General features: G+C 34.0%; 1 protein-coding gene and 2 pseudogenes across 7 annotated transcripts in view; 1 reads left to right on the top strand and 2 right to left on the bottom strand.

The window, feature by feature from the left end:
• LOC136409892 (antichymotrypsin-2-like) overlaps positions 1 to 24,042 on the top strand; it is a 96,712-nt gene that overhangs the window by 44,448 nt on the left and 28,222 nt on the right. The window contains exon 4 of one of the 7 annotated variants that reach the window (XM_066391737.1): positions 15,788 to 15,960. The exons of the other annotated variants lie outside the window; for them this stretch is intronic. Coding sequence (XP_066247834.1) covers positions 15,788 to 15,939 — 152 coding nt within the window. The 3' untranslated portion in view covers positions 15,940 to 15,960. Of the gene's footprint in view, positions 1 to 15,787; positions 15,961 to 24,042 lie in introns of those variants that run through there. 7 annotated transcript variants of the gene reach the window in all.
• LOC136410060 (tigger transposable element-derived protein 6-like) lies at positions 444 to 1,374 on the bottom strand (annotated as a pseudogene).
• On the bottom strand, positions 1,398 to 2,395 carry LOC136410058 (tigger transposable element-derived protein 4-like; annotated as a pseudogene).

Below are 24,042 nucleotides of genomic sequence, written 5' to 3'. Positions count from 1 at the left end.
ATAATAAAAAAAGAATGTTGCTGAAAAGAAAAATGCAAAATAAGGAAATTGTCAAATATAGTTAAGTTCATCATGAACACACTGTAGATTTGAAACAGAAAGAGGTACAAAAAAATTGTTCCTACAAAAATTATTTAGAATAATATAAAGTCTCCTGGTATAGAAAAAAAAGTATGTTTCTGAGAAAAAATTGCTGATGACGTCACAGATGCCATTTTCCCACATTTGGAAAAATCTAGTTTCCAACTAAAAATAGACCTTAGGGGACCTTATTTAAGAATCTTTATTTAGATTTTTAATTTCGGCTTCCGCTTTACCACAATAGGTCCAGGGCGCCAAGTTTGGATCACCCTGTACATAGAAAATGGCATAACGTGTAAAAAATATTACATACATTATATAACTTAAAAAGAAACCTAAACTATTTACATATTTTAAAATTTTTAATAAAGTCTAAAATATTCCTACAGAGTCATTTATCGAGGTTTCTTGGTAATTAAAGTATCCTGGAAGTGGAGATCCAGCTTAGATATTAAATTTAGAGTTGATAAATCACCATGTGTCTCAACAAAGCGTTTTATTTGCTGTGTCAAATCAATTGCCTGTTGATATGTTTTAATATCCTCTTCTTCTGCTGTATGCTCATCATCTGAATCATCGGACACTCTTGCAAGCGAAGTTCCAGGCATGCAGAATCATCTATTTCTTCGAATAAGATATTATCCTCCACGGTGTAAAAGTCTCCTATATCACTATGATTTTCAATTCCAAAATCATTTTTACGTTTCAATATTTCAGCTAAAAGTGACAATGGAAGATCATCTTCAGTATCTGAATTTTATAGATTATGTGGTGCATTTTCATGGTTAGTAGAGTGGGTAATTCCAGATTTGTAGAAACAATTGTGAATTGTACTTTCTGTTGCTTTGTCTCATGCATGTTTAATAAGATAACTTGCATCTAAAACGTGTATACTCTTTGATAATTTTTGAGCTGATACAGCAATATTAATGGCTACTAAAAGTTTTTTCACAATAAATGTTCCGTAAAAATATTTGAAATTTTTAATAATGCTCTGATCTAAAGGCTAACATACAGAATACAGTTAGGAGGGAAAAAAATCAGTTCAATATTTTCTAACTTTATGTCTCTTGGATGAGAACACGCATTGTCAAGAAATAACAGAATGTTTCGTTTCTCACGTTTCATCCTTTTATTAAACTGCACCAACCATTCTGTCATTATTTCACCAGTCATCCTTGATTTTTTATTCCCTTTCTAAGTAATCGGCAAATCATTTAGATTAATATGTTTGAAAGCTCTTGGTTTTGCTCTTTTTCCTATTACTAGCGGTTTTTCTTTTTTGCCAGCCATATTTACATAAAACAGTATTGTATCTAAGTATTTCTTTCGAAAGTTTGCCTTCAGTGCATCTTTCACATTGCAGATGTAATGTTTTGTTGGAAAGTGCACGAAAACATAGCCCGGTTTCATTTGTGTTATAAATATTTTCTGGAGAATATGTGTTTATAATTTGAAAGAATTTTGGCCAAAAATGTCGTAACATCATTGGGATTTATACTCACAGCCTCCTCAGATATGGCTCTGAAAGCAATATTGTGTCGGATATGAAACTTTTTCAGACAACCTTCTGAAGCACTAAAATTATTATAACCTAATCCATCAGCGATTTCTTTGGTTTTTGTTTTTAGTAATACTCCTGAAAACATATATATACAGTAAAATCCCTCTTAAGCGAACACTGACGGTACCATAAATTTTGTCCGCTTAAGAGAAGTGTCCGCTCAAAGAGAAAAAAAGTTCAGGGATATTAGATTTTTTTATCATATAAAATCATCAAGAAAACTTGTACATATGTATTTAAATTAAGGATTTTTTTATTGAAAGAATAAACAAACATGTATACACATTAAAAAAAAATTAAGATAAAAATTCATCTAAGGTAGTTTAACGAATTTTTGGGATCAGGACAAAGTGTCTGTTCAAGTGGGGTGTCTGTTTAAGAGAGGTGTCCGTTATAAGAGATTTCACTGTATATTTAAAGTTTTATTTACGTTAAATCACTTTAAATTAAACTAATGAACATCCTTGATGATAGAATACCGTTACTACGAGTCCAAATAAACCACTCATAACACAACCTATCGATATTTCTACCTTCTTCTTTTAAAAAGCTTCGTTTTTCACATACGTTTATATTTGAGTGAAATTTATTTAATAAATGTTCTTTATTTTTAATGATATTAGCTGCCTGTGTTTTTCCAATTTCAAAGCGTTTTACTGAATCATGGACACCAAGTTTATCCTTATCGAATGTTTCAATTACATGGACTTTTTGTTTAAGCGTTAGTAGAACGTTTCGTTTTGGCGACATGTCGGCAATGTTACAACACCACAGACAAAATTACAAATGATTATTATTGCTTCCGCGAATAGGTCCTCATGCCCTGGCGAGAAACTACCCATTAAATCCTAAAAAACCCCGACTGTTTATTTCTGCACGCAATTTGAAATTTTGTTTTCCACCCGCTCAAGAGATGGCTTTACTGATTCATAGGACTGGATTTCGGTGTCTGCATCCATCCAAGAGAGTGCCCGCTCAAGAGAGACCTGAATATATAAGAAATCAATATAGCAAAATCGGGGCCAAAAAAAAAGCGTCCGTTCAAGAGAGTTGTCTGTCTATTAGAGGTGTTCGTAACAACAGGTTTCACTGTATTATTATTCTATTCTACAATTTAGTCAACTATGAATAGTTAGTTTTCCTCACTATCTTCATTAACCCTAGAGTAGGTGCGTGACACATTTTGGAACAAGCGGGCGCGTCTGTCTTGCAGACCAAATTTAAAAACAATACTTTTTCAGGTTGAAATAAAATTATAATTTGGTCTATAAATATTTAATTTAATTAAACTTTTAAAATAGCATTATTTGAGAATTTTACAAACTGAATTAAATTTTGAACTAAAAATTCTTAATACTTACTAACTTTGTCCAATGTTTTAATTTAAATTTCATAACAATCGTTACAAATAATACCTGCGTGTTCTAGGCATAGAAACTTAAAACATTTTCAATAAAAAAAAAACGCATCTTCCTGCTTTTTTTTGAGTCACACGATTATCTCATTATTATGAAATTGCATGACATCCAGAAATTTCACGCAGTCTGTCTTTCAAAGTTCTTGGAATATTCTGCTGGGTTGCATAAGCCGATTAGTGTGGCTGTTTAAGCTCTAATTAAAAAATTAAAGTTCTCAAAAATGATCGTCTTGACTTAGTGATATTTGGATTATTTGAAGAAAATGCTACAAATAAGTTAATCCCAGCCAAGTTTAGAATGGAATAAAATATTACCATTGGTCACTTGTTCGTATTTCGAGCCACGTTGTAATTTGCACAAAGTCTTTTAAGAACATCAACACCCCCTTTGGTGCAATTATAATCCAGAATAATTTCTAGTTTTCCAGTAATTTTACACATGTTGTCATCATAATGCAACGATGAGACAAGCAAAAATTTTAAAAATTTTTGAAAATGTAAGGAACAATTGTGTAATTTTCTGTAAATCCAAATATGCTTGCTCCAACTGGATGGGTTGGATTCGTTGAATTCTATAGGAAGCTCCCTTTCATTGTTACAAGTAGTTCCTATTACCGTAAGTTTAAAATCTTTTAATAGGGTTTCAACAAGAGACACGCTGGTAAACCAATTATCTAGGGTTAGATTTCTCCCAGAACTTTTTATTACATCACAAAGTCTTTGCACAATTGCATCTGGATTGTTGCTTAGTTTATATGAATCTTTTGGTTAGTGTCCAACGTATACCTCTAGACTACTGGTATAAAAAGTTTTGGCATTGGATAGCACAAACATTTTAATGCCGTATCAATTTGGCTTGGAAAGTATACATATACTGTTTAAAATTACATTTGCCTCTAAAATCTTCCAATTTCTCATCAATGGTGATGTATTTCGATAAACTGTGTCCAATTTTATATTTATTCACAAATAAATCGAAGAATTCTCGGATGGGGGGTAGTTTATCCACTGCCTTTCTTGCATTTCTAACATCCTTTCTGTCAAATCTTAGACAACGCAATAAAAATAGAAACCGCTTGATTGATATAGCTAATCTAAAGATTTTTATTCCGGAACTATTTGATTGGAACAACTCTTCAATGTTTAATCGGTTTGCCTTCAAAACTCCTAAGTACAATAATAAGCACAAAAGGGCTTGCAATTCAATGATATTCGTTGGCCTTGCGTCCCTTTCCCTCTCAAAGATATATCATATGGATTCTATATAGGTTTTGGTATTCTCCACAAAAATATTCAGCATTTCTTTATCTATAAAATATTAAAAAATATCTTTTGGGTTTTCCAAAGTACGCGTAGCTAATCTCGATATTGGAAGATGCAGTACTTTATTTTCACTTCTAGTTCTAATTTTTTTAGGCAGTAAATGTTTCATCCATTTGATTTTTTTATCTTTTTCTAAGACAAAGGCTGAATCATGATTAGTACCATCTGCTTCATGATCCAATATATCTTGCTCGGTTTTATTTCCTTCGTATCTTCAACTATATCAATTTCGTCATCTAACTCATCATCATTTGTTTCATTCTGCTATTCATTCAATTCCATTTCCATTAGATGTCTTAGTCGCTCCTGCTCCCTTTCTTATTCACATATGACTGAAATATTACGAAATATCGCATCAAAATTATAACTTCTTTACTTTTAATTATATAAAATTTAATTTAACGAATATAAATAAAAATCAAATTAAAATGAATTTACTTTTACGAGTATGAAATAATTAAAATCTACCGTTAAAAATAGTACACCGATAGGCGCGTCCGTCTCTGAGATCAAATATTTTGATAAATCTATTCACCTCGATCGGTTCCGCTAATCATTCGACACTGGTTTGTAAATTGATGCCTAGGAAGGTACAAGTGGGGTGGGCCACTTGTATCAAACAGAAAGAAAATACAGCAACATTAAGTTTTCTTCAGTCTCCCAGATCTGACGCACCCGTTCTAGGGTTAATAACTACCAGAGTCTTAGTTTTTTCAAAAATTGAAAATAAAATTGCGGCTGATCTTAAAATATGAGATAGATATCGTTCATAAGATAAATAGTAAATAATAGCCGCCACATGGGAACAACGTCCTACAGTATGGTTGCCATTAAAACAATCACAGCAATAACACCTTATACTTTCATAGTATGTCCCATCTGGAACATAATCACTCTAAATACAATATTTTTTTTATGTGTCGTGATTTAACTTCTGTTTTTAGTATGTTAGGTGCTTCTTTTACGTAGTTTATTGATAGATTAATATTATCCATCAACTCGGCCAAATAAGAGATAACTATAGTAAATTGATATGAGCTAGTAAAAAACATTTTCAACTGGTCTTCACTTAAGCGAGGAAAATCAAGGTCATTTACATTGAGCTGTTTGAATTTAGATTTTTTGCGGTTCCATTTTTCTATTGAAATTTCTTGATTCAATGTTTTAGACATGTTTAATCTGTTAGCTATACAAGGTGTAAAAAACGTTTAAATATCTAAAGGGTATATAGTGCAAACGAAAGCAAGTAAAAAAGTTTTAATAAACATGGGTCCGCAAATGAACCGTTTTCGAAATAAAAGCGATAGTCTCTTTTCTTTGTACAGTTTTTTTCAGCAGAAATAATTAATACAAAAAGACAAAATAAATATTATAATAGATGTTCGATATCTCCTCCTTGCATTTCGACACAAGATCACCTTCTCAAAGGAGAGTGTTGCACTTTTTCGAAAAATCTCGGTTGTTGTCGAATTGTTTGACAATATTGTTCAATTCGTTGCCGCAATTCATCGGGATTATTTACAGGTGTGGCGTATACTAAACTTTTTGGAAACCTTAAATACAAAAGTCTAAGGGGTTTAGATCGGGAGATCTAGCAGGCTATAGAATAGGACTTCCTCGGCCTATCCATCTCCTTTGAAATGTTTCGTTTAAGTGCTCTCTAATAGCGAGCGTAAAATGAGGCGTTGTCCCATCTTGCATAACCAAATATTCAATCTTTAATTTAAAGGTACATCTTTTAAAAGGGCGGGCAAACTGTTCATCAGGAAGTCAAGGTATACAGGACCTGTTAAACGTTGTGGCAAAAACAACTGGTCCTAATAATTAGTCGCCTAAAATGCCTAGCTAGATATTCAGAGTGAAACGCCGTTGATGTCTGGATTCACGAACATGTGGATTTTCATCCGATTAAACGTGATTATTGTGATAATTGAAAATCCCATCTTTAATAAAGCCAGCTTCATTAGTGAAAAGGATGTTAGAAGTAAAATTTGGGTATTCAGTAGCATTTCTTAAGAATCACTGAGAGAATATCATTTTTGCTTGATAGTTATGGGGAGTAAGAGCTTGTACCCGTTGGATATGGTACGGATGCAGGAGTTGTTGGTGGAGAGTTCTCCAAATAAGCGCCTAGTCCATCCGAAATTCTTCTCACACTAATTTTTGGATTTTCATCTACCATTTCCAAAATTTGTTCTTCAACCTCCGCCGTACAAACAGTCCCTGGACGTCCACTGTCATAAGCACATTTTGTAAAGTAGCCACTATCCCTCAGCTGTTGGTAAACATTTCCAAACATCACGTGCGAAGGTAGTTGACGATTGGGAAAAGCGTCGTTGTACAAGCGACGTTCTTCTAAAGCATTCCCATTGGAACGACCATACATGAAAACCTTATTGGCCAATTCAGCATTTGAATATGGCATTGCAAAACGAAAACTTTGACTGTTTGATAAAGTAAATGTTTCTGTTAAAAATGTAAACACGCAAAAAATACTGTGTATCTGACTGTGTAACTTCCTAATTAACACTTTGCACAAAGAAAAGAGATTATCGTTTTTATTTCGAAAACGGTTCATTTGCGGACCTATGTTTATTATGACTTTTTTACTTGTTTTCGTTTGTACTATATGCCCCTTAAATATTTAAACGTTTTTTTAACACCCTGTATATTGCACTATAATGCCATTCAATTCATCAACTGAACCTAATCTTTTATTATATTTATTAGATAGAAAACCAACAATTTTGTATAATATTTTCATTTTAGGCAAAAGTGCATTGTAAACTTGATGATGTAGAAGTATGTATTGTTGACAAATAATACCATGAACAGCTTCGATTCCTCATCTGACTTTAGTAATTTTATGTGATACTAGGTTCCTCCGTTGTTAGTTGAGTTCGGTTACCTTTCATTGCTGGTATAAACATTTTGAAACCTTTTCTAGTTTAATTCTCTATGACATCCCGAAATCTACGATCAGCAATAAATATATCATTTGGCAACAGAATGGAACTTATGCCTTCTGGATTTTCTAAAACCACTTTCATTATTAAAGCATCGTTTTCAATGCCATAGAATGATCCAGCGAAATCGACTACTAAACCGTTTGTTATACATATAGTAAAGGGCTTACATAACCGAGTTTTTTTGTCCGGAATACGATTTTCTTTGATAATAATTATTTTTACTTTTTTGATGCCAAATATATGTATGTACCATCAATAATTAAAGTAGACTCTTGATTATCCGAACTAATGTAGGCTGTACCCATGCTCGGATAATCCGACTTACTTTTTCTTCAATAAACTATTGAAATATTGTGTGTATGAGTACATATTTTATTTATTAATAAACTACATAAAATAAATATTATTATTATTTAATACTTTTTATTTTTTATTAAGTACATCAAAATAATTTTTAATACAAGTTTGTCTCTTCGTTCAATTTCTCTTCCTTGTGACGGTATCTCTCAACTTTTTTAGAGGACACCCTTCTGAAGACGTAGACTCCGCTTGCTACTCTATACTATATTGCAGTGTTCTTTTTAAAGCAGCAAACCCTTCTTGATTAAAGATGCGCTGAACAACTAATGGCATATCTTCATCTTCACTTTCGGATTGGTCTGCCAAAGTTTGTTCTACCTGGGATTGTTCAGAGGCAGCAATTTCCTCTATTGATAGTTCATATTCATGATCATCAGAAGCAATCCACTGTTGAACATCGTCTTCTGCAATTTCTTTACATCTTTTTAACTTACTTTTTCATTAAGTCAAACAAGCTCAGCTCATTTTTGCAATCTGTGTCACTTTGAGTATTCTTCATTCTTTCACGAACCTCATTTAGAGGTACAGTCCTGTGAAAAAATATAAACTCAAGACGAAAAGAACTATTTCGATTAGTTTAAGTCATTTATTTTGGAATCTGAGTGGCACAAGATATTATTTACTATATATTGTAATTGATTAGTTACAATTTTAATAAACAATTTAATCATATTGCTAGCATTAACTACTACTGGGACAAAATAGCAAAATACATCTGTGAAAAAGTATAAACTCAAAAGTTTTCTGCGTCTTTAATAACTGAATTCGTTTCAGTAATGAGAACTTCTACCATGTTTTTTAATCACCTCCAACAGTCTCTTGGGAACACTTTTTACCAAATTAATTAAAGTGTCCTTTGGTATGTTTTCCCAAGTTTGTATGATTCTTTCCTTGAGCTCATCAATATTATGGATTTCTGGTTTCTGAAGGTCGTAGACTTCTCTAGCCATGGTTCCCCACAAATTTTCAATGGGATTAAGATCCGGACTAAGAGATGGCCAATCCAAAACATTGAGTCCGTGATTTCCAAACCATTGTTTTGTAGAGTATGCTGTATGAATTGGCACATTATCTTGCTGAAAAATTATTTCCTCTTTTTCTAACATGGTAATAAACGGCAAAAGGAACTCTTCTAAAACATTTTGATATCTAACAGCGTTTAGTTTGCCGGAAGTGAATGCAATTTCAGATTTTCCCTTTTCATTAAAAGCAGCCCATACCATTACTCCGCCGCCCCAATGCGACCTTCGCGACAGATTTTTTTTTTCTTTTCTAAGGTCGTGCCAGTAATAATTTAAACCATCCGGACCATCAATGTTAAATTTTTTTTCATCGCTGAAAATAACGTTTGGCCATTTTTTGCTATTTTGAATATGTTTTTCAGCAAAATGCAATCGTTGCTGCAAATGATGTTTTTTGAGCTGTGGTTTTCTTATAATCTTGCAATATTTTAAGGATTTTGATTTAGCTATCCACTTCCTCACCAAGCTAGGATCACAATCTAAGTTGAATTGCCTCACAATCTGGGCAGAGGACGCTCCTGTTTTCGAGATTTCCCTCAAAACCGCTCGTTTCACATAAGCAGAAAATTTTGGATGCCTTCCACTTCTTTTCTTTTTGCCGTAATTGTCTGGACCACATTTTAAAAAGTTTTTGACTACTCCTTGGGAACGGTTTAGCTCACAAGCAATTTGCCTCTGGGTCATCCCACCTCTTTTCAAGTCTATTATCCTTTGCTGCTCAATTTCAGTGAGTTGAGTTCCACGCGTCATTATTTAAAAAAATTTATTAATAGATACGAAGTAATAGGGTATCAAAAACGAACAATCTACACTCTCTTTAACAGCAGAAAGAAAACTGTAGTAGTATTCATGCGTTAAGAGTACACCAATACATTGAAAACAACATTGAGTTTATATTTATTCACAACGTAAACTAGATTTTTTTATAAAATTTGTTGTTTGTAAACTATCAAATACATCAATAACTTTTGGAAGCTTCTAGCCAATTTAATAATATAAAATCTAGTTTAAAAATTTTATTTTGCTACGAATTTACTTTCAAATATTTGTGAATACTTTAATTTTATCTGTTGAGTTTATATTTTTTCACAGGACTGTAAGTCATCTTCCGAATTCTCTTCTAAGATCAGAAGATTGATCTAGGACTTTTGTATTGTGGTAGATCGAATTGATTTCCAATGCTTGACTAACCCAATAAATAACATCTCTCAAGGTAATCTAACGAAGAGATGTTGTAGGTTGGTCACTTTCTGTTATGTGTAACACATGTTAAAGGAACAGATACCTGTAATTTTTCTTCAAGTTTTCAAGGACACTTTGATTTATCGGCTGTAAAATGCTGGTAACATTAGGAAGAAACATTTGATAGAAATATTTCTTACTTGAAGATTTTCTCCAGGATGTGAAGAGGTATTATTCATAAGTAAAATCGCCTTTTTGGGAAGTTTATTTTTATCTAAAAATGTTTCCACCGATGGAACAAATTGCTCTTTGAACCAAATGGTACACAACTTTGTATCCATCCAGGTATTCTTTTGATTTGTGTAATAGATTGGAAGAGTATTTGGACAAATATTTTTCATAGCCCTTGGGTGTGCTGATTTTCCAATTATCATAAGGGGCAGTTTATGGGTACCTGATGCATTTGCAGATGCCATTATAATCACCCTTTCTTTACTCCACTTTTGACTTCGGGTTGCTTTTTCCTCCCGCCATGCAAGTGACTTTGATGGCAGCAATTTATAGTTTAGACCTGTCTCGTCACAATTATAAATTTGGTCCAGTGTATAGTACTCACTCTACACTAGCTCTTTAAAACTTTTCTTAAAATATTCAGCAGAATTTGTATCGGCAGAAAGCTTCTCGCCGCATAGTGTTAATTGGCGCACTCCATATATTTTCTTCCAACTGGTTAGCCATCCATCACTGGCTGTGAAATTGGTTCAGGAAAAGTTCAGGAAACTGCTTACTAATCATTAAGGCGTTTTGCTGTAATATTAGTGCGGAGACAGGAACACTTTTTACTCTTTGTTGGATAAACCAGGTAAACAACACCTGATTAGTTTTTCATATTCTGCTTGTTTCATCGATTTCCTCTTAATAGAGAACACTTGCTTGCTGCACCACTGTTCCATATTCTTCCGATTTCTTCTCTAATCTTTTACAGTCACTTTACCAACTCCATACTGTTTTGCTATTATTGCCAGCGATTCACTGGCATCCAATCTTTGTATTGCTTTTAACTTCTCTTCCACACTTACAACTACTCTTTTTCTTTTATTCTTTTTCATTTTACTTTTTTATTTACTACGACTTCTGCAACTCTAATCGTTAACGAATGCTGGCTGAAGTGTAGATATGTATCCCCTTGATAGCGGCGATAGCCTGTATACACAGCAGTGCAGAGAAACCCCCGGTCTAGTAGGGGATTCCTCGTAAAAGTAGAGCTGAAAATAACTGATGCTCGGATAATACAGCAGTGTTGCTCGGTTAATGTGGATTTCATTTACAGCCAAGAAAGGCTTAGAACCGATCGATTAATCCGGCGGGAGTTCGGGGGGAGTTAATTGAGAGTCGGATAATCGAGAGTTTACTGTAGTAGAAATCAAAAAAAATACTTACATAATTACTGGCGTTATCGTATTCAGTACACCATACAAAGAAAACTCTAATATCTCACTTCATGCAGAACAAGTTGAAACGATATTATACAGGGTTATTCACCCAAACCGTTCATTAGAAGTTTACTAGGATCTAAAGGTGATACGAATTTGAAAATTTGAAGTTAAGTTAAGTTCGACATATACTATTTTTTAAAAATATTTTCAACTTTCTGTCACTTCCGGTTTAACCGGAAATAGCTGTAACTTGCTTATTTCAAATGGAACCCCCAGTATATTATTTTATTTATAGATTCTACGTAATATTTTAGGTACATTTTCTGTATAATGTTCTATACTTAGTTCTTACCGTTTTTGAGATATTTGACCTTGAATTAAAAACGTGCCTCTGTAATAACCAATTTTAAAATTGCATATCTCCGCAGTTATTAAAGACATAATCACCATATTTTGCAGAATGTCAATACATAGTCTTACGTCCACACTTTCATTAGTTTTATGGCTTAGTATTATACAGGGTGTTCAAAATTCAGCTCCTAACATTTACATTTTTGAAGTTGCAAAAGTCGTTTTTTTTTAATGGGACACCTTATAACTTTAAGCAGTATCAAGTAGAAAATGTAATTCTCTATCGAACTGTGTTAGGGTTACCTCTACCTATTCCAAACCATTTTCGAAATAATTAAGTTTATGTGAAACTAGTAGTACATATTCATTGTGGTAAATTTTTATTCTTCGCGTAGTTGGCGATGGAAAAGAAATAATGACAGCTATTACTTGCATTGCACGTTTTTGTTTTTCGGTGACTGTTACTAGCAAAATTAAAGTGAAATTTTCAATCAAAATGGAAGAATACATAAACGTTGATATTCTCAATTTGTTTTATATTCACGGAAAATGTTACAAATTATTGGAGAGAATTTGCCGTGTATTTAATGAACGACATCCCCATTTGCCGCCAATGAACAAGACAAAATTCAGGAGAATTGAAACTAACTTTTTACAATTCGGGAAAGTCAGCGCTACAAAAAATGTTCCTAAACCATTGTTGAATAAAGAAGTACATAATAATAGTAAATAAGGTTAATAAACTAATTATTGTAACTAAATTTCAACAACTACTAATAGCTGTCATTATTTCTTTTCCACGGCCAACTACGCGAAGAATAAAAATTTACCACAATGAATATGTACTACTAGTTTCACATAAACTTAATTATTTCGAAAATGGTTTGGAATAGGTAGAGGTAACCCTAATACAGTTCGATAGAGAATTACATTTTCTACTTGATACTGCTTAAAGTTATAGGGTGTCCCATTAAAAAAAAACGACTTTTGCAACTTCAAAAATGTAAATGTTAGGAGCTGAATTTTGGACACCCTGTATAATACTAAGCCATAAAACTAATGAAAGTGTGAACCTAAGACTATGTATTGACATTCTGCAAAATATGGTGATTATGTCTTTAATAACTGCGGAGATATGCAATTTTAAAATTGGTTATTACAGAGGCACGTTTTTAATTCAAGGTCAAACATCTCAAAAACGGTAAGAACTAAGTATAGAACATTATACAGAAAATATACCTAAAATATTACGTAGAATCTATAAATAAAATAATATACTGGGGGTTTCATTTGAAATAAGCAAGTTACAGCTATTTCCGGTTAAACTGGAAGTGATAGCAAGTTGAAAATATTTTTAAAAAAATAGTATATGTCGAATTTAACTTAACTCCAAATTTTCAAATTCGTATCACTTTTAGATCCTAGTAAACTTCTAATGAACGGTTTCGGTGAATAACCCTGTAGATGCATCATGATGACATATCAGTCGAGGGTTAGATGACTGCGAAGGAGTAAGGAACGCCATAGAAAAATTAGACAACGTTCGGTGTAATTCTGGTGTACTTTTCACACCAGTGTGAGTAGTTAAAGGTTAATATGTTTTTGTTTTCAAAATGACACCCAAGTAGTCAGAATGACTGAGAAGTTAAAATAAATGTATTTTCGCATCAAAATGGTTAGAATAGTATCGAAGAAATATTTTTCTTCAATTACACAAATTGTATAGCTGTGATTCAGATTATATTGACTTTGGAAGGTGCTGCGTGTAGTACTGGATACGTTTTGCTGAAGAAATTCTCAAAATAATTTACCCGATAATGGCATAACAAAAAATAGCTAAAATATGAAAATGTTTATTTTCCAATGAAACTAGTTCCATATACGTGAAATGTAATTTTAAGCAACTTTTGCTAATAATTTTTTAGAAAAAAGTTTTTTTCTAAAAAATTATACCTGAGGCTATTTTTTGTCATTCTTAAGAAAAAATGCAAAATTTGACAGGGCCCGAGTGGTGTGAGAACAACTATTCTCACACGCTTTATAATCTAAGAACAAGCACAAACTTTCACCACAATTGATTTTCGTTATTAACAATAATTTTAAAAAATCCCATATGAAGCGGAATTTCTGAAAGACACTATATTAGACGGGTTATCCGAAATTCAATCGCCATATTGGTAAAATAAATATAGGTACGCCGGAAAGTGTGAACCAGTGTTATTCTACTTTTTATTTGCAACTTAATAAGAATTTTAATTTTAAAGATAAAACTCAACTAGAGCATTAGGAACTGCATTAAATTAAAAATATTACAATGTATGGTGCTTTATAAATTCTTGTGTACCTATGTTTTGACGATTCTAAATCGAAAACGCAAAAAAGTTCATAGAAAATATAACTTTTAGGTAAATAATAAAAAATATTTTCATTCATATATTCAAAAATAAATTCATTCTGTTTGAAAAGCGATTTTATTTCGGGGTACCTTGTGGTATTGTCGGTTGGGTCATTCACTATATACAACGGCAGAATTCAGCGGAATCGACAGTAGTGGGCAACTCTTGCGATTTCTACTGAATTACACTAATTTTCAAGCAAATTTAAATGAAAATTGACATAATTTTTGTTTCGGCTTTTAAGCAAGTACAAAATTGTTGCCCGACTGTTGGCTCTGCTGAATGAATGTTCATAATCTATTATATCATCGTCAACGGGGTGTTGTGTGAAAGTCCTATCATTACTAATTCCTTGTTACATACAAAAAAAGTCTGTTTGGTTATTATTGGTATTTGTAACATCTGTTATAATCATTCAATATAAAAATGTTGAAATATTAAGTATGAAGTTGTTCCATTTAAAAAATAGTATTCGGAGACATGGAATACTGTTGTTACTGTTTAAGTTGTTTTAATAAAAAAAATTTTGGATAAAACTTGATGAGACTTTATCACCGCAATTTAAAAACTACGTTATCAAATTTCCAATGAAGAGCCTCCCCCAAGAAGCCCTTTTTATCCTGAATTAAATTACACATCACAAATTGAATGGTTGAATTACGTTTCTGATGTCGGTGTTTATATCTTTATATCAGACCATTGTCACTTCCTATACAAGTAGGGCAAAAACGATACAAGGTCGATTTTTTATATTTAATGCTTACAGGAAAAAAATCGTTGGGATCCATCGATTTGAATTTTGAAAGGGAAATGGTTTATGCATATGTATCTTTGACGTGGTATTTCCAAAACAGGGGGGGGGATAGAACACTTATATCTTAATTGGGATTAGGGTTCAAGTGATATCTCATTTTAAAGGTCATAATAAAGTTCCCATAACCATTTAGAGTAAAGAAAGATTACTTTTCAGTCGAAATAGTCACAGTCAACATCATGTGAGATAAATAATTCTTTACATCCATTTCCAAAGGGAGGTAAAAAAATTACTGTGTTTATTTTTGTTAATGACATGAAATTATATAGCAGAAATAATTACTAAAATTTCACTGATAAATGGTAATAATTTCAAGGCTAACCTGTAAAATAAATATTTCTTTTAAACTTATCAAAAGAGATTGTAGATGCATTTCATTGAGTAATAAAAAGAACTGACATTAAATGCTTCCTTGCTCTAAGATGGTTCGAGTGTGCTTTAAAAAAAAACACATAAAGCACTTCTTATATAAAAATCGTATTAACTCTAAAGGTGACGAAAGCGTTTTCATTTATTGACTAATTGTTTTATAAACGTGTTTTGTCGAAAAACACTGCATGAAATTTAGGGAATTTGGAAGCGTTGAAGAAAGAATAAGATGACCTTTGAAATAAGGAATCATTTGACTCCTAATCTCATTTAAGATTTAAGTGGTGCATCTTACCCTCATGAAGGGTTGGAAGTGGCAAGGTTGAAAATATGCGCAAATAATTTCTTCTTCGAAGTAAAAATCAATAGGTCTCAGCGATTTTTTTTCTGTAAGCAGAAATCAGCCTTGAGTCGTTTTCATTGGCCCACCCTATATATTAGCTTTAAAACTGGTGGAACGTTGTAATTGTTTATTTGATAATGACGGTTTTTCTATCGACTAGGTATGGTATTCTTTACTCGAAAGCTTTCTATACCAGGAGTACCTCTGGAGTTTCACGCTGATCATCCATTTATGTTTTATTTGATTCATAAATTTGGTAGAGCCAGACAAATTTTGTTTAAAGGTCGATTAGAACATATTACTTCAACATAATTAAATTCATTTCACTTTTATTATCATGTATAATAACATGATATATGAAACTTTTAATTGCATTTTAGGTTACTTGAAGTTAAATTGAAATTCGAATATACATAGTTAGTTATTTTATGTATCTACAATTTTATATAAAGGCATTTACTTTTATGAGCATATATTTTTTTACCTAATTTATAGTACCTGCATTTGTATGAATAATAAATAATAAAATATACTACTTATCATACAAATTATAACACATAGAAATAATGCACGTATTTTAATGAAACTATACTATAAATATATTGACAACACTACAAAATAAATAAAATAAATTATGTAACTTGTGAGTAAACTGAAGTCCAGAAAGTCTTTAAAATTTGAATAATGTGCATACCAACCTTGTAAATTTACACCCTCAAAAACTCTTGGGTATATTTTTAAGAAAATGGTCGATTTCTTTTTGAGGTAATGTATCCCAGGTAACTTTAATCGCATTTCGTAACTCTGTTAAAGTACGTCATGGCTTTTCCAGTGTAGCAACTCTTCACCGGTGATATCCTACACGTGTTCTATGGGGAACAGAACAGGAGAGCGTGGAAACTAGGAAAACACATTAACATTACGATATTATAGATGAGCCATAGTTATACCAGAAATATGTGGCTGACCATTGTCTTACTAGAAAAGCACGTTCCCAATATGTTAAATATATGGTATAGCTATTGGTTCTAACATTTCCTCTAGGTAACACATGGCGTAATATGTAAAATCTGGTCAATTGTACTAGTACTATAACTAAATACGTATACCAATTTTGGTTGAATTTGAAGTATTCACTCTAGGTGTTGCAATTTTTATGATAAGTTGTATATTTACTATCGCATTTTTTTTCTAAATATTAATGTATATTTTTTTTTATTTGGTAGATTTTTTAATTTTATATCTGAGTTGATGAATTTCATATTATTTTTTTAATTTACCTTACCATATGTTAAGGACTTTAGGTTATTGTTCCTTGGCGTAGTTTGCTTAGTTAATTTGTTTTGTACTTTCATCCCTTAAGTTACGCCCATGGGCATCGATACGTATTTGAAGGATTCCATCTGGGCGCCAGACCATCGTACCCATCAGGCCATATCGAAGGGCTCTTTATGGCTGGGAAATACGCTACTAGTCAAAGGAAGCTTTATAAATTGGACCTTTGCCGCGATCCGCAATTCGGCGGATTGCAATACTTCAATGAAAGCGACTTGTATAGGTATTTGCCAGATGGCGGCGATTTTATAACCTTAGGCGCGACCATTGCCCGCAATGGCGTCTGGTATTGGTGCGCCCCTGGGTGGAGTTCCTCGGGTTTAGTACTTAAGGGATGATCGCAGTAATTTTGCTCTCTTTGACCAGTGCTCGCTCTAGACATGTGATCGTAAACGTAACTCGTAATCTTCCCAACTAAGCAAACTCCCACTTCATACTTAGACCAATACTTTACCATTATTTATATAAGTGAAATTTAATACAGTCCACTTTCGTAAACCAAATTGTTGTTTTCGTGGTTTTCGTTTATCGAAGGAACCTCAACACCATATGAAATGCAAATAAATGTTGTTATTATAAATACGCAGAGCTTAACCCAGTACTTAACCCTTCATTACTACTATAATTTTTTTATCTCTTAATACTACTGTGTCGTAATAATAACGACTTTTATTAAAATTCAAAAAGAAAATGTTTGCAGTTTGTTTTTATTATAAAAAATTGGCATATTATTATATGGTCTTTTTGTAATAGTTTTACACAACTTACAACAAAAATATATTTACTCCATTAAACTCACCATACGAAGATTTCCGCGGTGTTCTCTGCAGATTGGATGTTTACATTGTGGGCAATATGTTGTCGTTATTCGTCTTAATCGGCTGGGATAGTAAAAACATATGATAGGTTTACCTTCTGTATGGGATAATTATCTATCTTGACTTCCATTTTTAAAATTGTCCTTATAGTTTGGCGAAGATCGCGGCGCAAATTTTTTATGCCTAATCTATGTTCCATTCAAAGTCTAGCAAGCTGATGGCTTAGGTCAATCATAAATTGATAACGTGACAAAGGGTTCTTATTAGCCTTTACACTATTGTAACAGTAAATGACATAGGAATTAATGCAGGTGGCGTTAACCATTCCATAAAATATACAGAGCGGCCATCGTCTCGTTTTTCGACTGCAAGACATATTTGAACACATCTGACCAAAAGTATCCACTATTAATTTTGTTTCGTTGTAGTTCAAAATGATTGCTGATTTTCCATAATTTTCTGAAATTTCAGCACCTTCGTGCATGGTTGACAATAGTAAAACTACCTTATTACTTTTGGGTTTATAAGAAACCAATGTTTTTTGTTTGTCAAAACAAAACATTAATGAATGTAATTCTCGTCCCTTCACTTGCAACATTTCTAGTGGGATTTCCTTTTTCTTTTTTCTTATGGTACCAATAACAATCAGTTTATAGGGATCTTCTAGAAGTTGGTCAGCTAAGGAAACGGAAGTAAACCAGTTGTCCATTGTAACGTTTCTATTGCTGCCGTGGACGGATTTGGTTAATTCTTTCACATAATATTCTAATAACGATAATCCGTTTGTGTCTGTTGATTTTCCCAAACAAAGACTAACGTCTATTATGTATTTTGAAGAAGAGTCGCAAAACATCATAATTTTGATACCGTATTTGGGCGGTTTACTAGGAATGTACATTCTAAATGAGCACCTTCCTCAGAAACTAAAAGTTGCTCATCTCTTGTCAAGTATGACGACGGGGTGTATGACGTTCTGCATATTGTGATAAAAGCATCTCATATTTGACGAATATGTGCAAATGAGTCTGTTTTCGCCCTTTCTTTTCTTGTCAATTTGTTATCAAAACGGATGCAGTTTATCAGGAAAGTAAATCGTTGGTAACTCATACAAGATTTATAGAATGAACCTGATATTGTAGAATCAAACATGTTTGGCGTTGAGATGATTGTCTTTCTTGACTGTTGACAACCAGAATAGCGAACAAAGCTAGTAGTTCGTTTTTTGTCAGCGATGACACAAACGACTGACTTTCAGCGTAGTTATTAGCTTGCTTAGTAATCTCCTTATTGGTAGTATCCAGTATATTTTCTGAGAAGAAATTTAGGAAATATTCCAAAATATTTGTACATTTTTTGGCATCGTTTTTTGCTCTGGATATAAAATAAATTAAATTGCGTTTAGCAGTTTTTCTTGATCTTTTTGGAAGTTCGGTATACCACTTGTACCCATTCTTTCCTTTTAGATAGGAAAGTTTAGCTCTCTTTAAGCTCTTCTTTTTTTGTGTCCTGCGTAAATTAGATAACGGCACATTGTCATCAGATGAAGTGCTGCTTTCCTTATCTGCAACTTTAGATAATTGACGACTTGTTTCTGACGGAAAAGGGGGAATGTTTATATTATCTTCGAGGTCTGATTTGTTAATATCACTGAACTCATTTTCAACTTCTACTTCATCAACTTCTTCACAATCACTCTCTATGTCTTCGCTAGGCTCAATAGGATCGTCTGTTTCATTCATTTTTTTTCTACTTCTATTTGCAATTCACGGTCGGTTAGTAGTTTACGAGATAACGCCATTCTATTATATAAAATAAAATGTTTGATACACAAGAAAAGACAAATAATATGCTTACTTTTAAAAATCTTTGTCCAAATTCAAACGTTAATATTATATACTCGTAAAATTTACGACTGGCCTTATAAAAATCGAATAAAACAATATGCATTGACGGATGTTTACTCACACACGGTAAGAGTAATGTTAGCGCTGAAAGTATTCAAACGCTGGACTCGAATCGGGAATCGGGTGATTACGAATTTGGCTGAAAAACTCCACGTGACGTAAAATTTACGATACAGTAGTATTCCAGGGTTAAATAATTAAATACATTTAAAAATAATTTGAATTTATTTATTCATGAGTATAGGTATCATGCGTTTTTGTTACTATTGTTTTAAGGAAGAATTAGCAATAAAATACTAAAGAGATATTCGTCTTTAACTTTGATTTATCACTATAAGCCATTAATTTCACCTATTTCCGAGAATGTTTTTTGTTATATATTTTATTAATTATTTCACATTATAATTTCGAAAACGGTTGAGAATTGTTAAAAGGTAAATAGGGTAAAATTGAAAAGTTCAATAATGCTTATACAGGGTATTTCAAATTCGACCCACACCATTGGAATCTCGGAAACTAAAGGAGATACGAAGAAGTGTAAATGGAGGCAAAGTTACACAATCTAGCTCTTGATCAAATACCATTTTCAAATTTTAATTTTCCGAGTACTTCCGAAGATATCCGAGAAAAACTAAAAATTGGAGAATCCATTATTATTTTTTTTAACGTTATTTGACAAGGAAGGTTAATCCGTAAGCACATTTTCATTGCCACTTTTTCTCAGCTACACGATAATATATTCAGATTTGCCATCCGACGTTTCATCTTTCGGCTATCATTATCAACTTTATTTTTTCATATGAACGCTACATTGGATTTTTCGACAGAAAAGTAGTGAGTTTCATTTTGATTTCATTGATAAACAACTTCTTATAACTTATTTTTTAAAAGCCGAAATATTTAAATAGAAAGAAATATTACATAGTTGACCTTGACTCCATCGAAAGACTTTCTTTTGTTTGCGCTATATGACAGAACTCTTCAAACGAGTTTAGAGCGTTTGCAGATTTTCAATGAAAATGAGCTTCAGAAATGAAAAGAAACGAGATATGTTAAGACGTTATTACAAATTTGATAGGAACGTTACGAAAAAAGCTCAAATGTATTTTGAGTTATATCCGGAAAGACAACAGCCGCATAAAACATTATTTAAAACTTTGAATGAACATTTAGCTGAGTTTGGTGCCTTTGAAAAACCTAAGATGGAGTATGGAAGCAGAATGGAAGAAAATTTTCAAAAGCACCAAACTCAACTAGATGTTAAGCCAAAGTTTTAAATAATGTTTTATGCAGCTATTGTATTTCCGGATATAATTCAAAATACATTTGAGCTGTTTTCGTACCGTTCCTATCAAATTACTCGGAAGTACTCGGAAAATTAAAATTTTGAAAATGGTATTCGATCAAGGGCTAGATTGTGTAACTTTGCCTCCATTTAAACTTCTTCGTATCTCCTTTAGTTTCCGAGATTTCAATGGTGTGGGTCGAATTAGAAATACTCTGTATAGGGCATTCCATTTAAAACAATAAAATTGTTTCTTTTTCATGAAAATGGAAATAAAATATTGAATCAAAATTGAATCTACACACAACAATAAAAAAGTAACAATCTTAAGTATAATATTTATTTTATTTAAAGATTAAAATTTTTAAAAATTATTTAAAGATATAAGGGCCATCTCTCGTTGGCCACCTTGTACATATTCCATAATATATACAATAACAATAGTCCCGAAGTAATCCATGTCTTACTTACATTTCTGGACATAAAAAAGTGCACAGCTGAAAAATTGATTTAAACTTTGTTGAGGTTCCTTCGATAAACGAAAACCACGAAAACAACAATTTGGTTTACGAAAGTGGACTGTATTAAATTTCACTTATATAAATAATGGTAAAGTATTGGTCTAAGTATGAAGTGGGAGTTTGCTTAGTTGGGAAGATTACGAGTTACGTTTACGATCACATGTCTAGAGCGAGCACTGGTCAAAGAGAGCAAAATTACTGCGATCATCCCTTAAGTACTAAACCCGAGGAACTCCACCCAGGGGCGCACCAATACCAGACGCCATTGCGGGCAATGGTCGCGCCTAAGGTCATAAAATCGCCGCCATCTGGCAAATACCTATACAAGTCGCTTTCATTGAAGTATTGCGATCCGCCGAATTGCGGATCGCGGCAAAGGTCCAATTTAGAAAGCTTCCTTTGACTAGTAGCGTATTTCCCAGCCATAAAGAGCCCTTCGATATGGCCTGATGGGTACGATGGTCTGGCGCCCAGATGGAATCCTTCAAATACGTATCGATGCCCATGGGCGTAACTTAAGGGATGAAAGTACAAAACAAATTGACTAAGCAAACTACGCCAAGAAGCAATAACCTAAAGTCCTTAACATGCCCCCCGCCTTGAAGCGCTTGGAGCGTCTTCAACGACAGTCTCTACCGGCAAGGGACATATCTTACTAAACGAGCGCTTCACCAGACCACTGGAAGTTCTTATGGTAGCTACACGGTTCACTCCGTCCCGGCCAGGATGCACTGCTACAATTCGTCCCATGCGCCATTTTGAGGGAGGAAAGTTGTCTTCCTTGACGAGTACAAGCACTCCTTCTTCGACGTCTTGCTGCTGCGTTTTCCATTTCACCCTCTGCTGAAGTTCGCTGATGTATTCCTTGCTCCATCGCTTCCAAAAGTGCTGCTTGATTAATTGGATTCTTTGGAATACAGACAGCCGATTTGCAGGAACATGTTGCAGGTCTGGGTCGGGCAGCTCCGTGGTGCTTCTTCCAATCAGGAAGTGAGCGGGTGATAAGGGAGTTAGGTCATTGGGATCTTGAGACATGGGAGAAAGAGGACGGGAATTGAGAATCGCTTCGATTTGTGCTAATAAAGTGATCAATTGTTCGAACGTTAAGTTGGCATTTCCCGCCACTCTCTTCAGGTGGTGTTTTACCGATTTGACACCAGCCTCCCAAAGACCTCCGAAGTGAGGTGATTGGGCGGGTATGAAGTGCCACTGCACACCTTCTCGAGCACATGAATCGACCAAATTGCGAGATTCTTTAATTAAGAAACTGCCGAGCTCTGACAGTTCCCGATTGGCACCAACGAAATTTGTGCCATTATCCGAGTAAACATGACTAGGCCGTCCACGCCGAGCAACAAACCGACGAAAAGCGAGCAAAAACGACTCACTACTGAGATCAGACACTAATTCCAAATGCAGAGCCTTCGTTGCAAAGCATATAAAAACGCTTACGTAGCACTTGGACAACCTCGAGCCGCGACCCTTTCTATCCCTGATATGGAGAGGACCCATGTAGTCCGCTCCTACCACTGAAAATACGCGTCCAACAGTTAAGCGCTCTTGTGGAAGGTCACCCATGATAGGCGCTAAACATTGAGGATCGAATCGCCAACAAGCAGTGATGTCCGACGAATACTGCCATGTCAACTCTAAAATCTTAGCCCTATCATCACCATTGAAGTCTAGCACCTGGAAGTCCTCGCTTCCTTGACTTACGGAGCCCAAAATTGCAGGTTCGTTGGAAATCCATTTTCTCAACTTGAATCCACCGCCCGACAATGCGGCCGAAACCCTGCTACAAACGCTGACTCCTTCCTCAATCGAATTTACTGAGTGAAGGAAGTCATCGACATAAAACGACGATTTTATTATAGATGCTACATCGAGTTCGCACTCCTCGGCTATTTGATGAAGACACCTCACGGCCAGGAAACTGGCGCTAGCTTGACCGTATGTTACGGTGTTTAATTCGAAAGCCTCGACAGGGGCTGAGGGCGATTCCCTCCAAAGAATTCTTTGCAACGCTCGTTGCTTAGGCTTAACTAATACTTGCCTATACATCTTGGCGATATCCGCCGATACTACAAAACGAAATTCACGAAAACGAATCAAAATGTCGAACAAATCGGGCTGGATGACAGGACCAACCATTTGCAACTCGTTAAGGGATTTGCCTGTTGAAGAAGGCATGCTACAATCGAATACAACCCTTAATTTAGTAGTGCAGCTTTCCGATTTGATTACAGGATGATGAGGCATGTAGTAGACGACACTATCATCCTCATCAAGCACTCGAGACATGTGCCCCAGGCTCAAATATTCACGAATGAATTTGCAATATTCATCCTTCATCCCTTGATCCTTACTGAGCTTACGCTCCAACGACAAAAACCTTTGGAGAGCCTTCTCCTTTGAATTACCTAGCTCAGTGACAGGATGCTTGAAGGGGATAGCAACAACGAAACGACCGTCGGACGAACGCCTATGCGTTCTTTGGAAATGCTCCTCACATGAAAGCTCCTCAGCCGACCAGGCCTTGGTCTCAGCAAAGT

The sequence above is a fragment of the Euwallacea similis genome, chromosome 7, assembly GCF_039881205.1.
Source record: "Euwallacea similis isolate ESF13 chromosome 7, ESF131.1, whole genome shotgun sequence".
In the NCBI taxonomy this organism is placed as follows: Eukaryota; Metazoa; Arthropoda; class Insecta; order Coleoptera; family Curculionidae; genus Euwallacea; species Euwallacea similis.
This window is presented reverse-complemented; position numbering and strand designations above follow the sequence as displayed.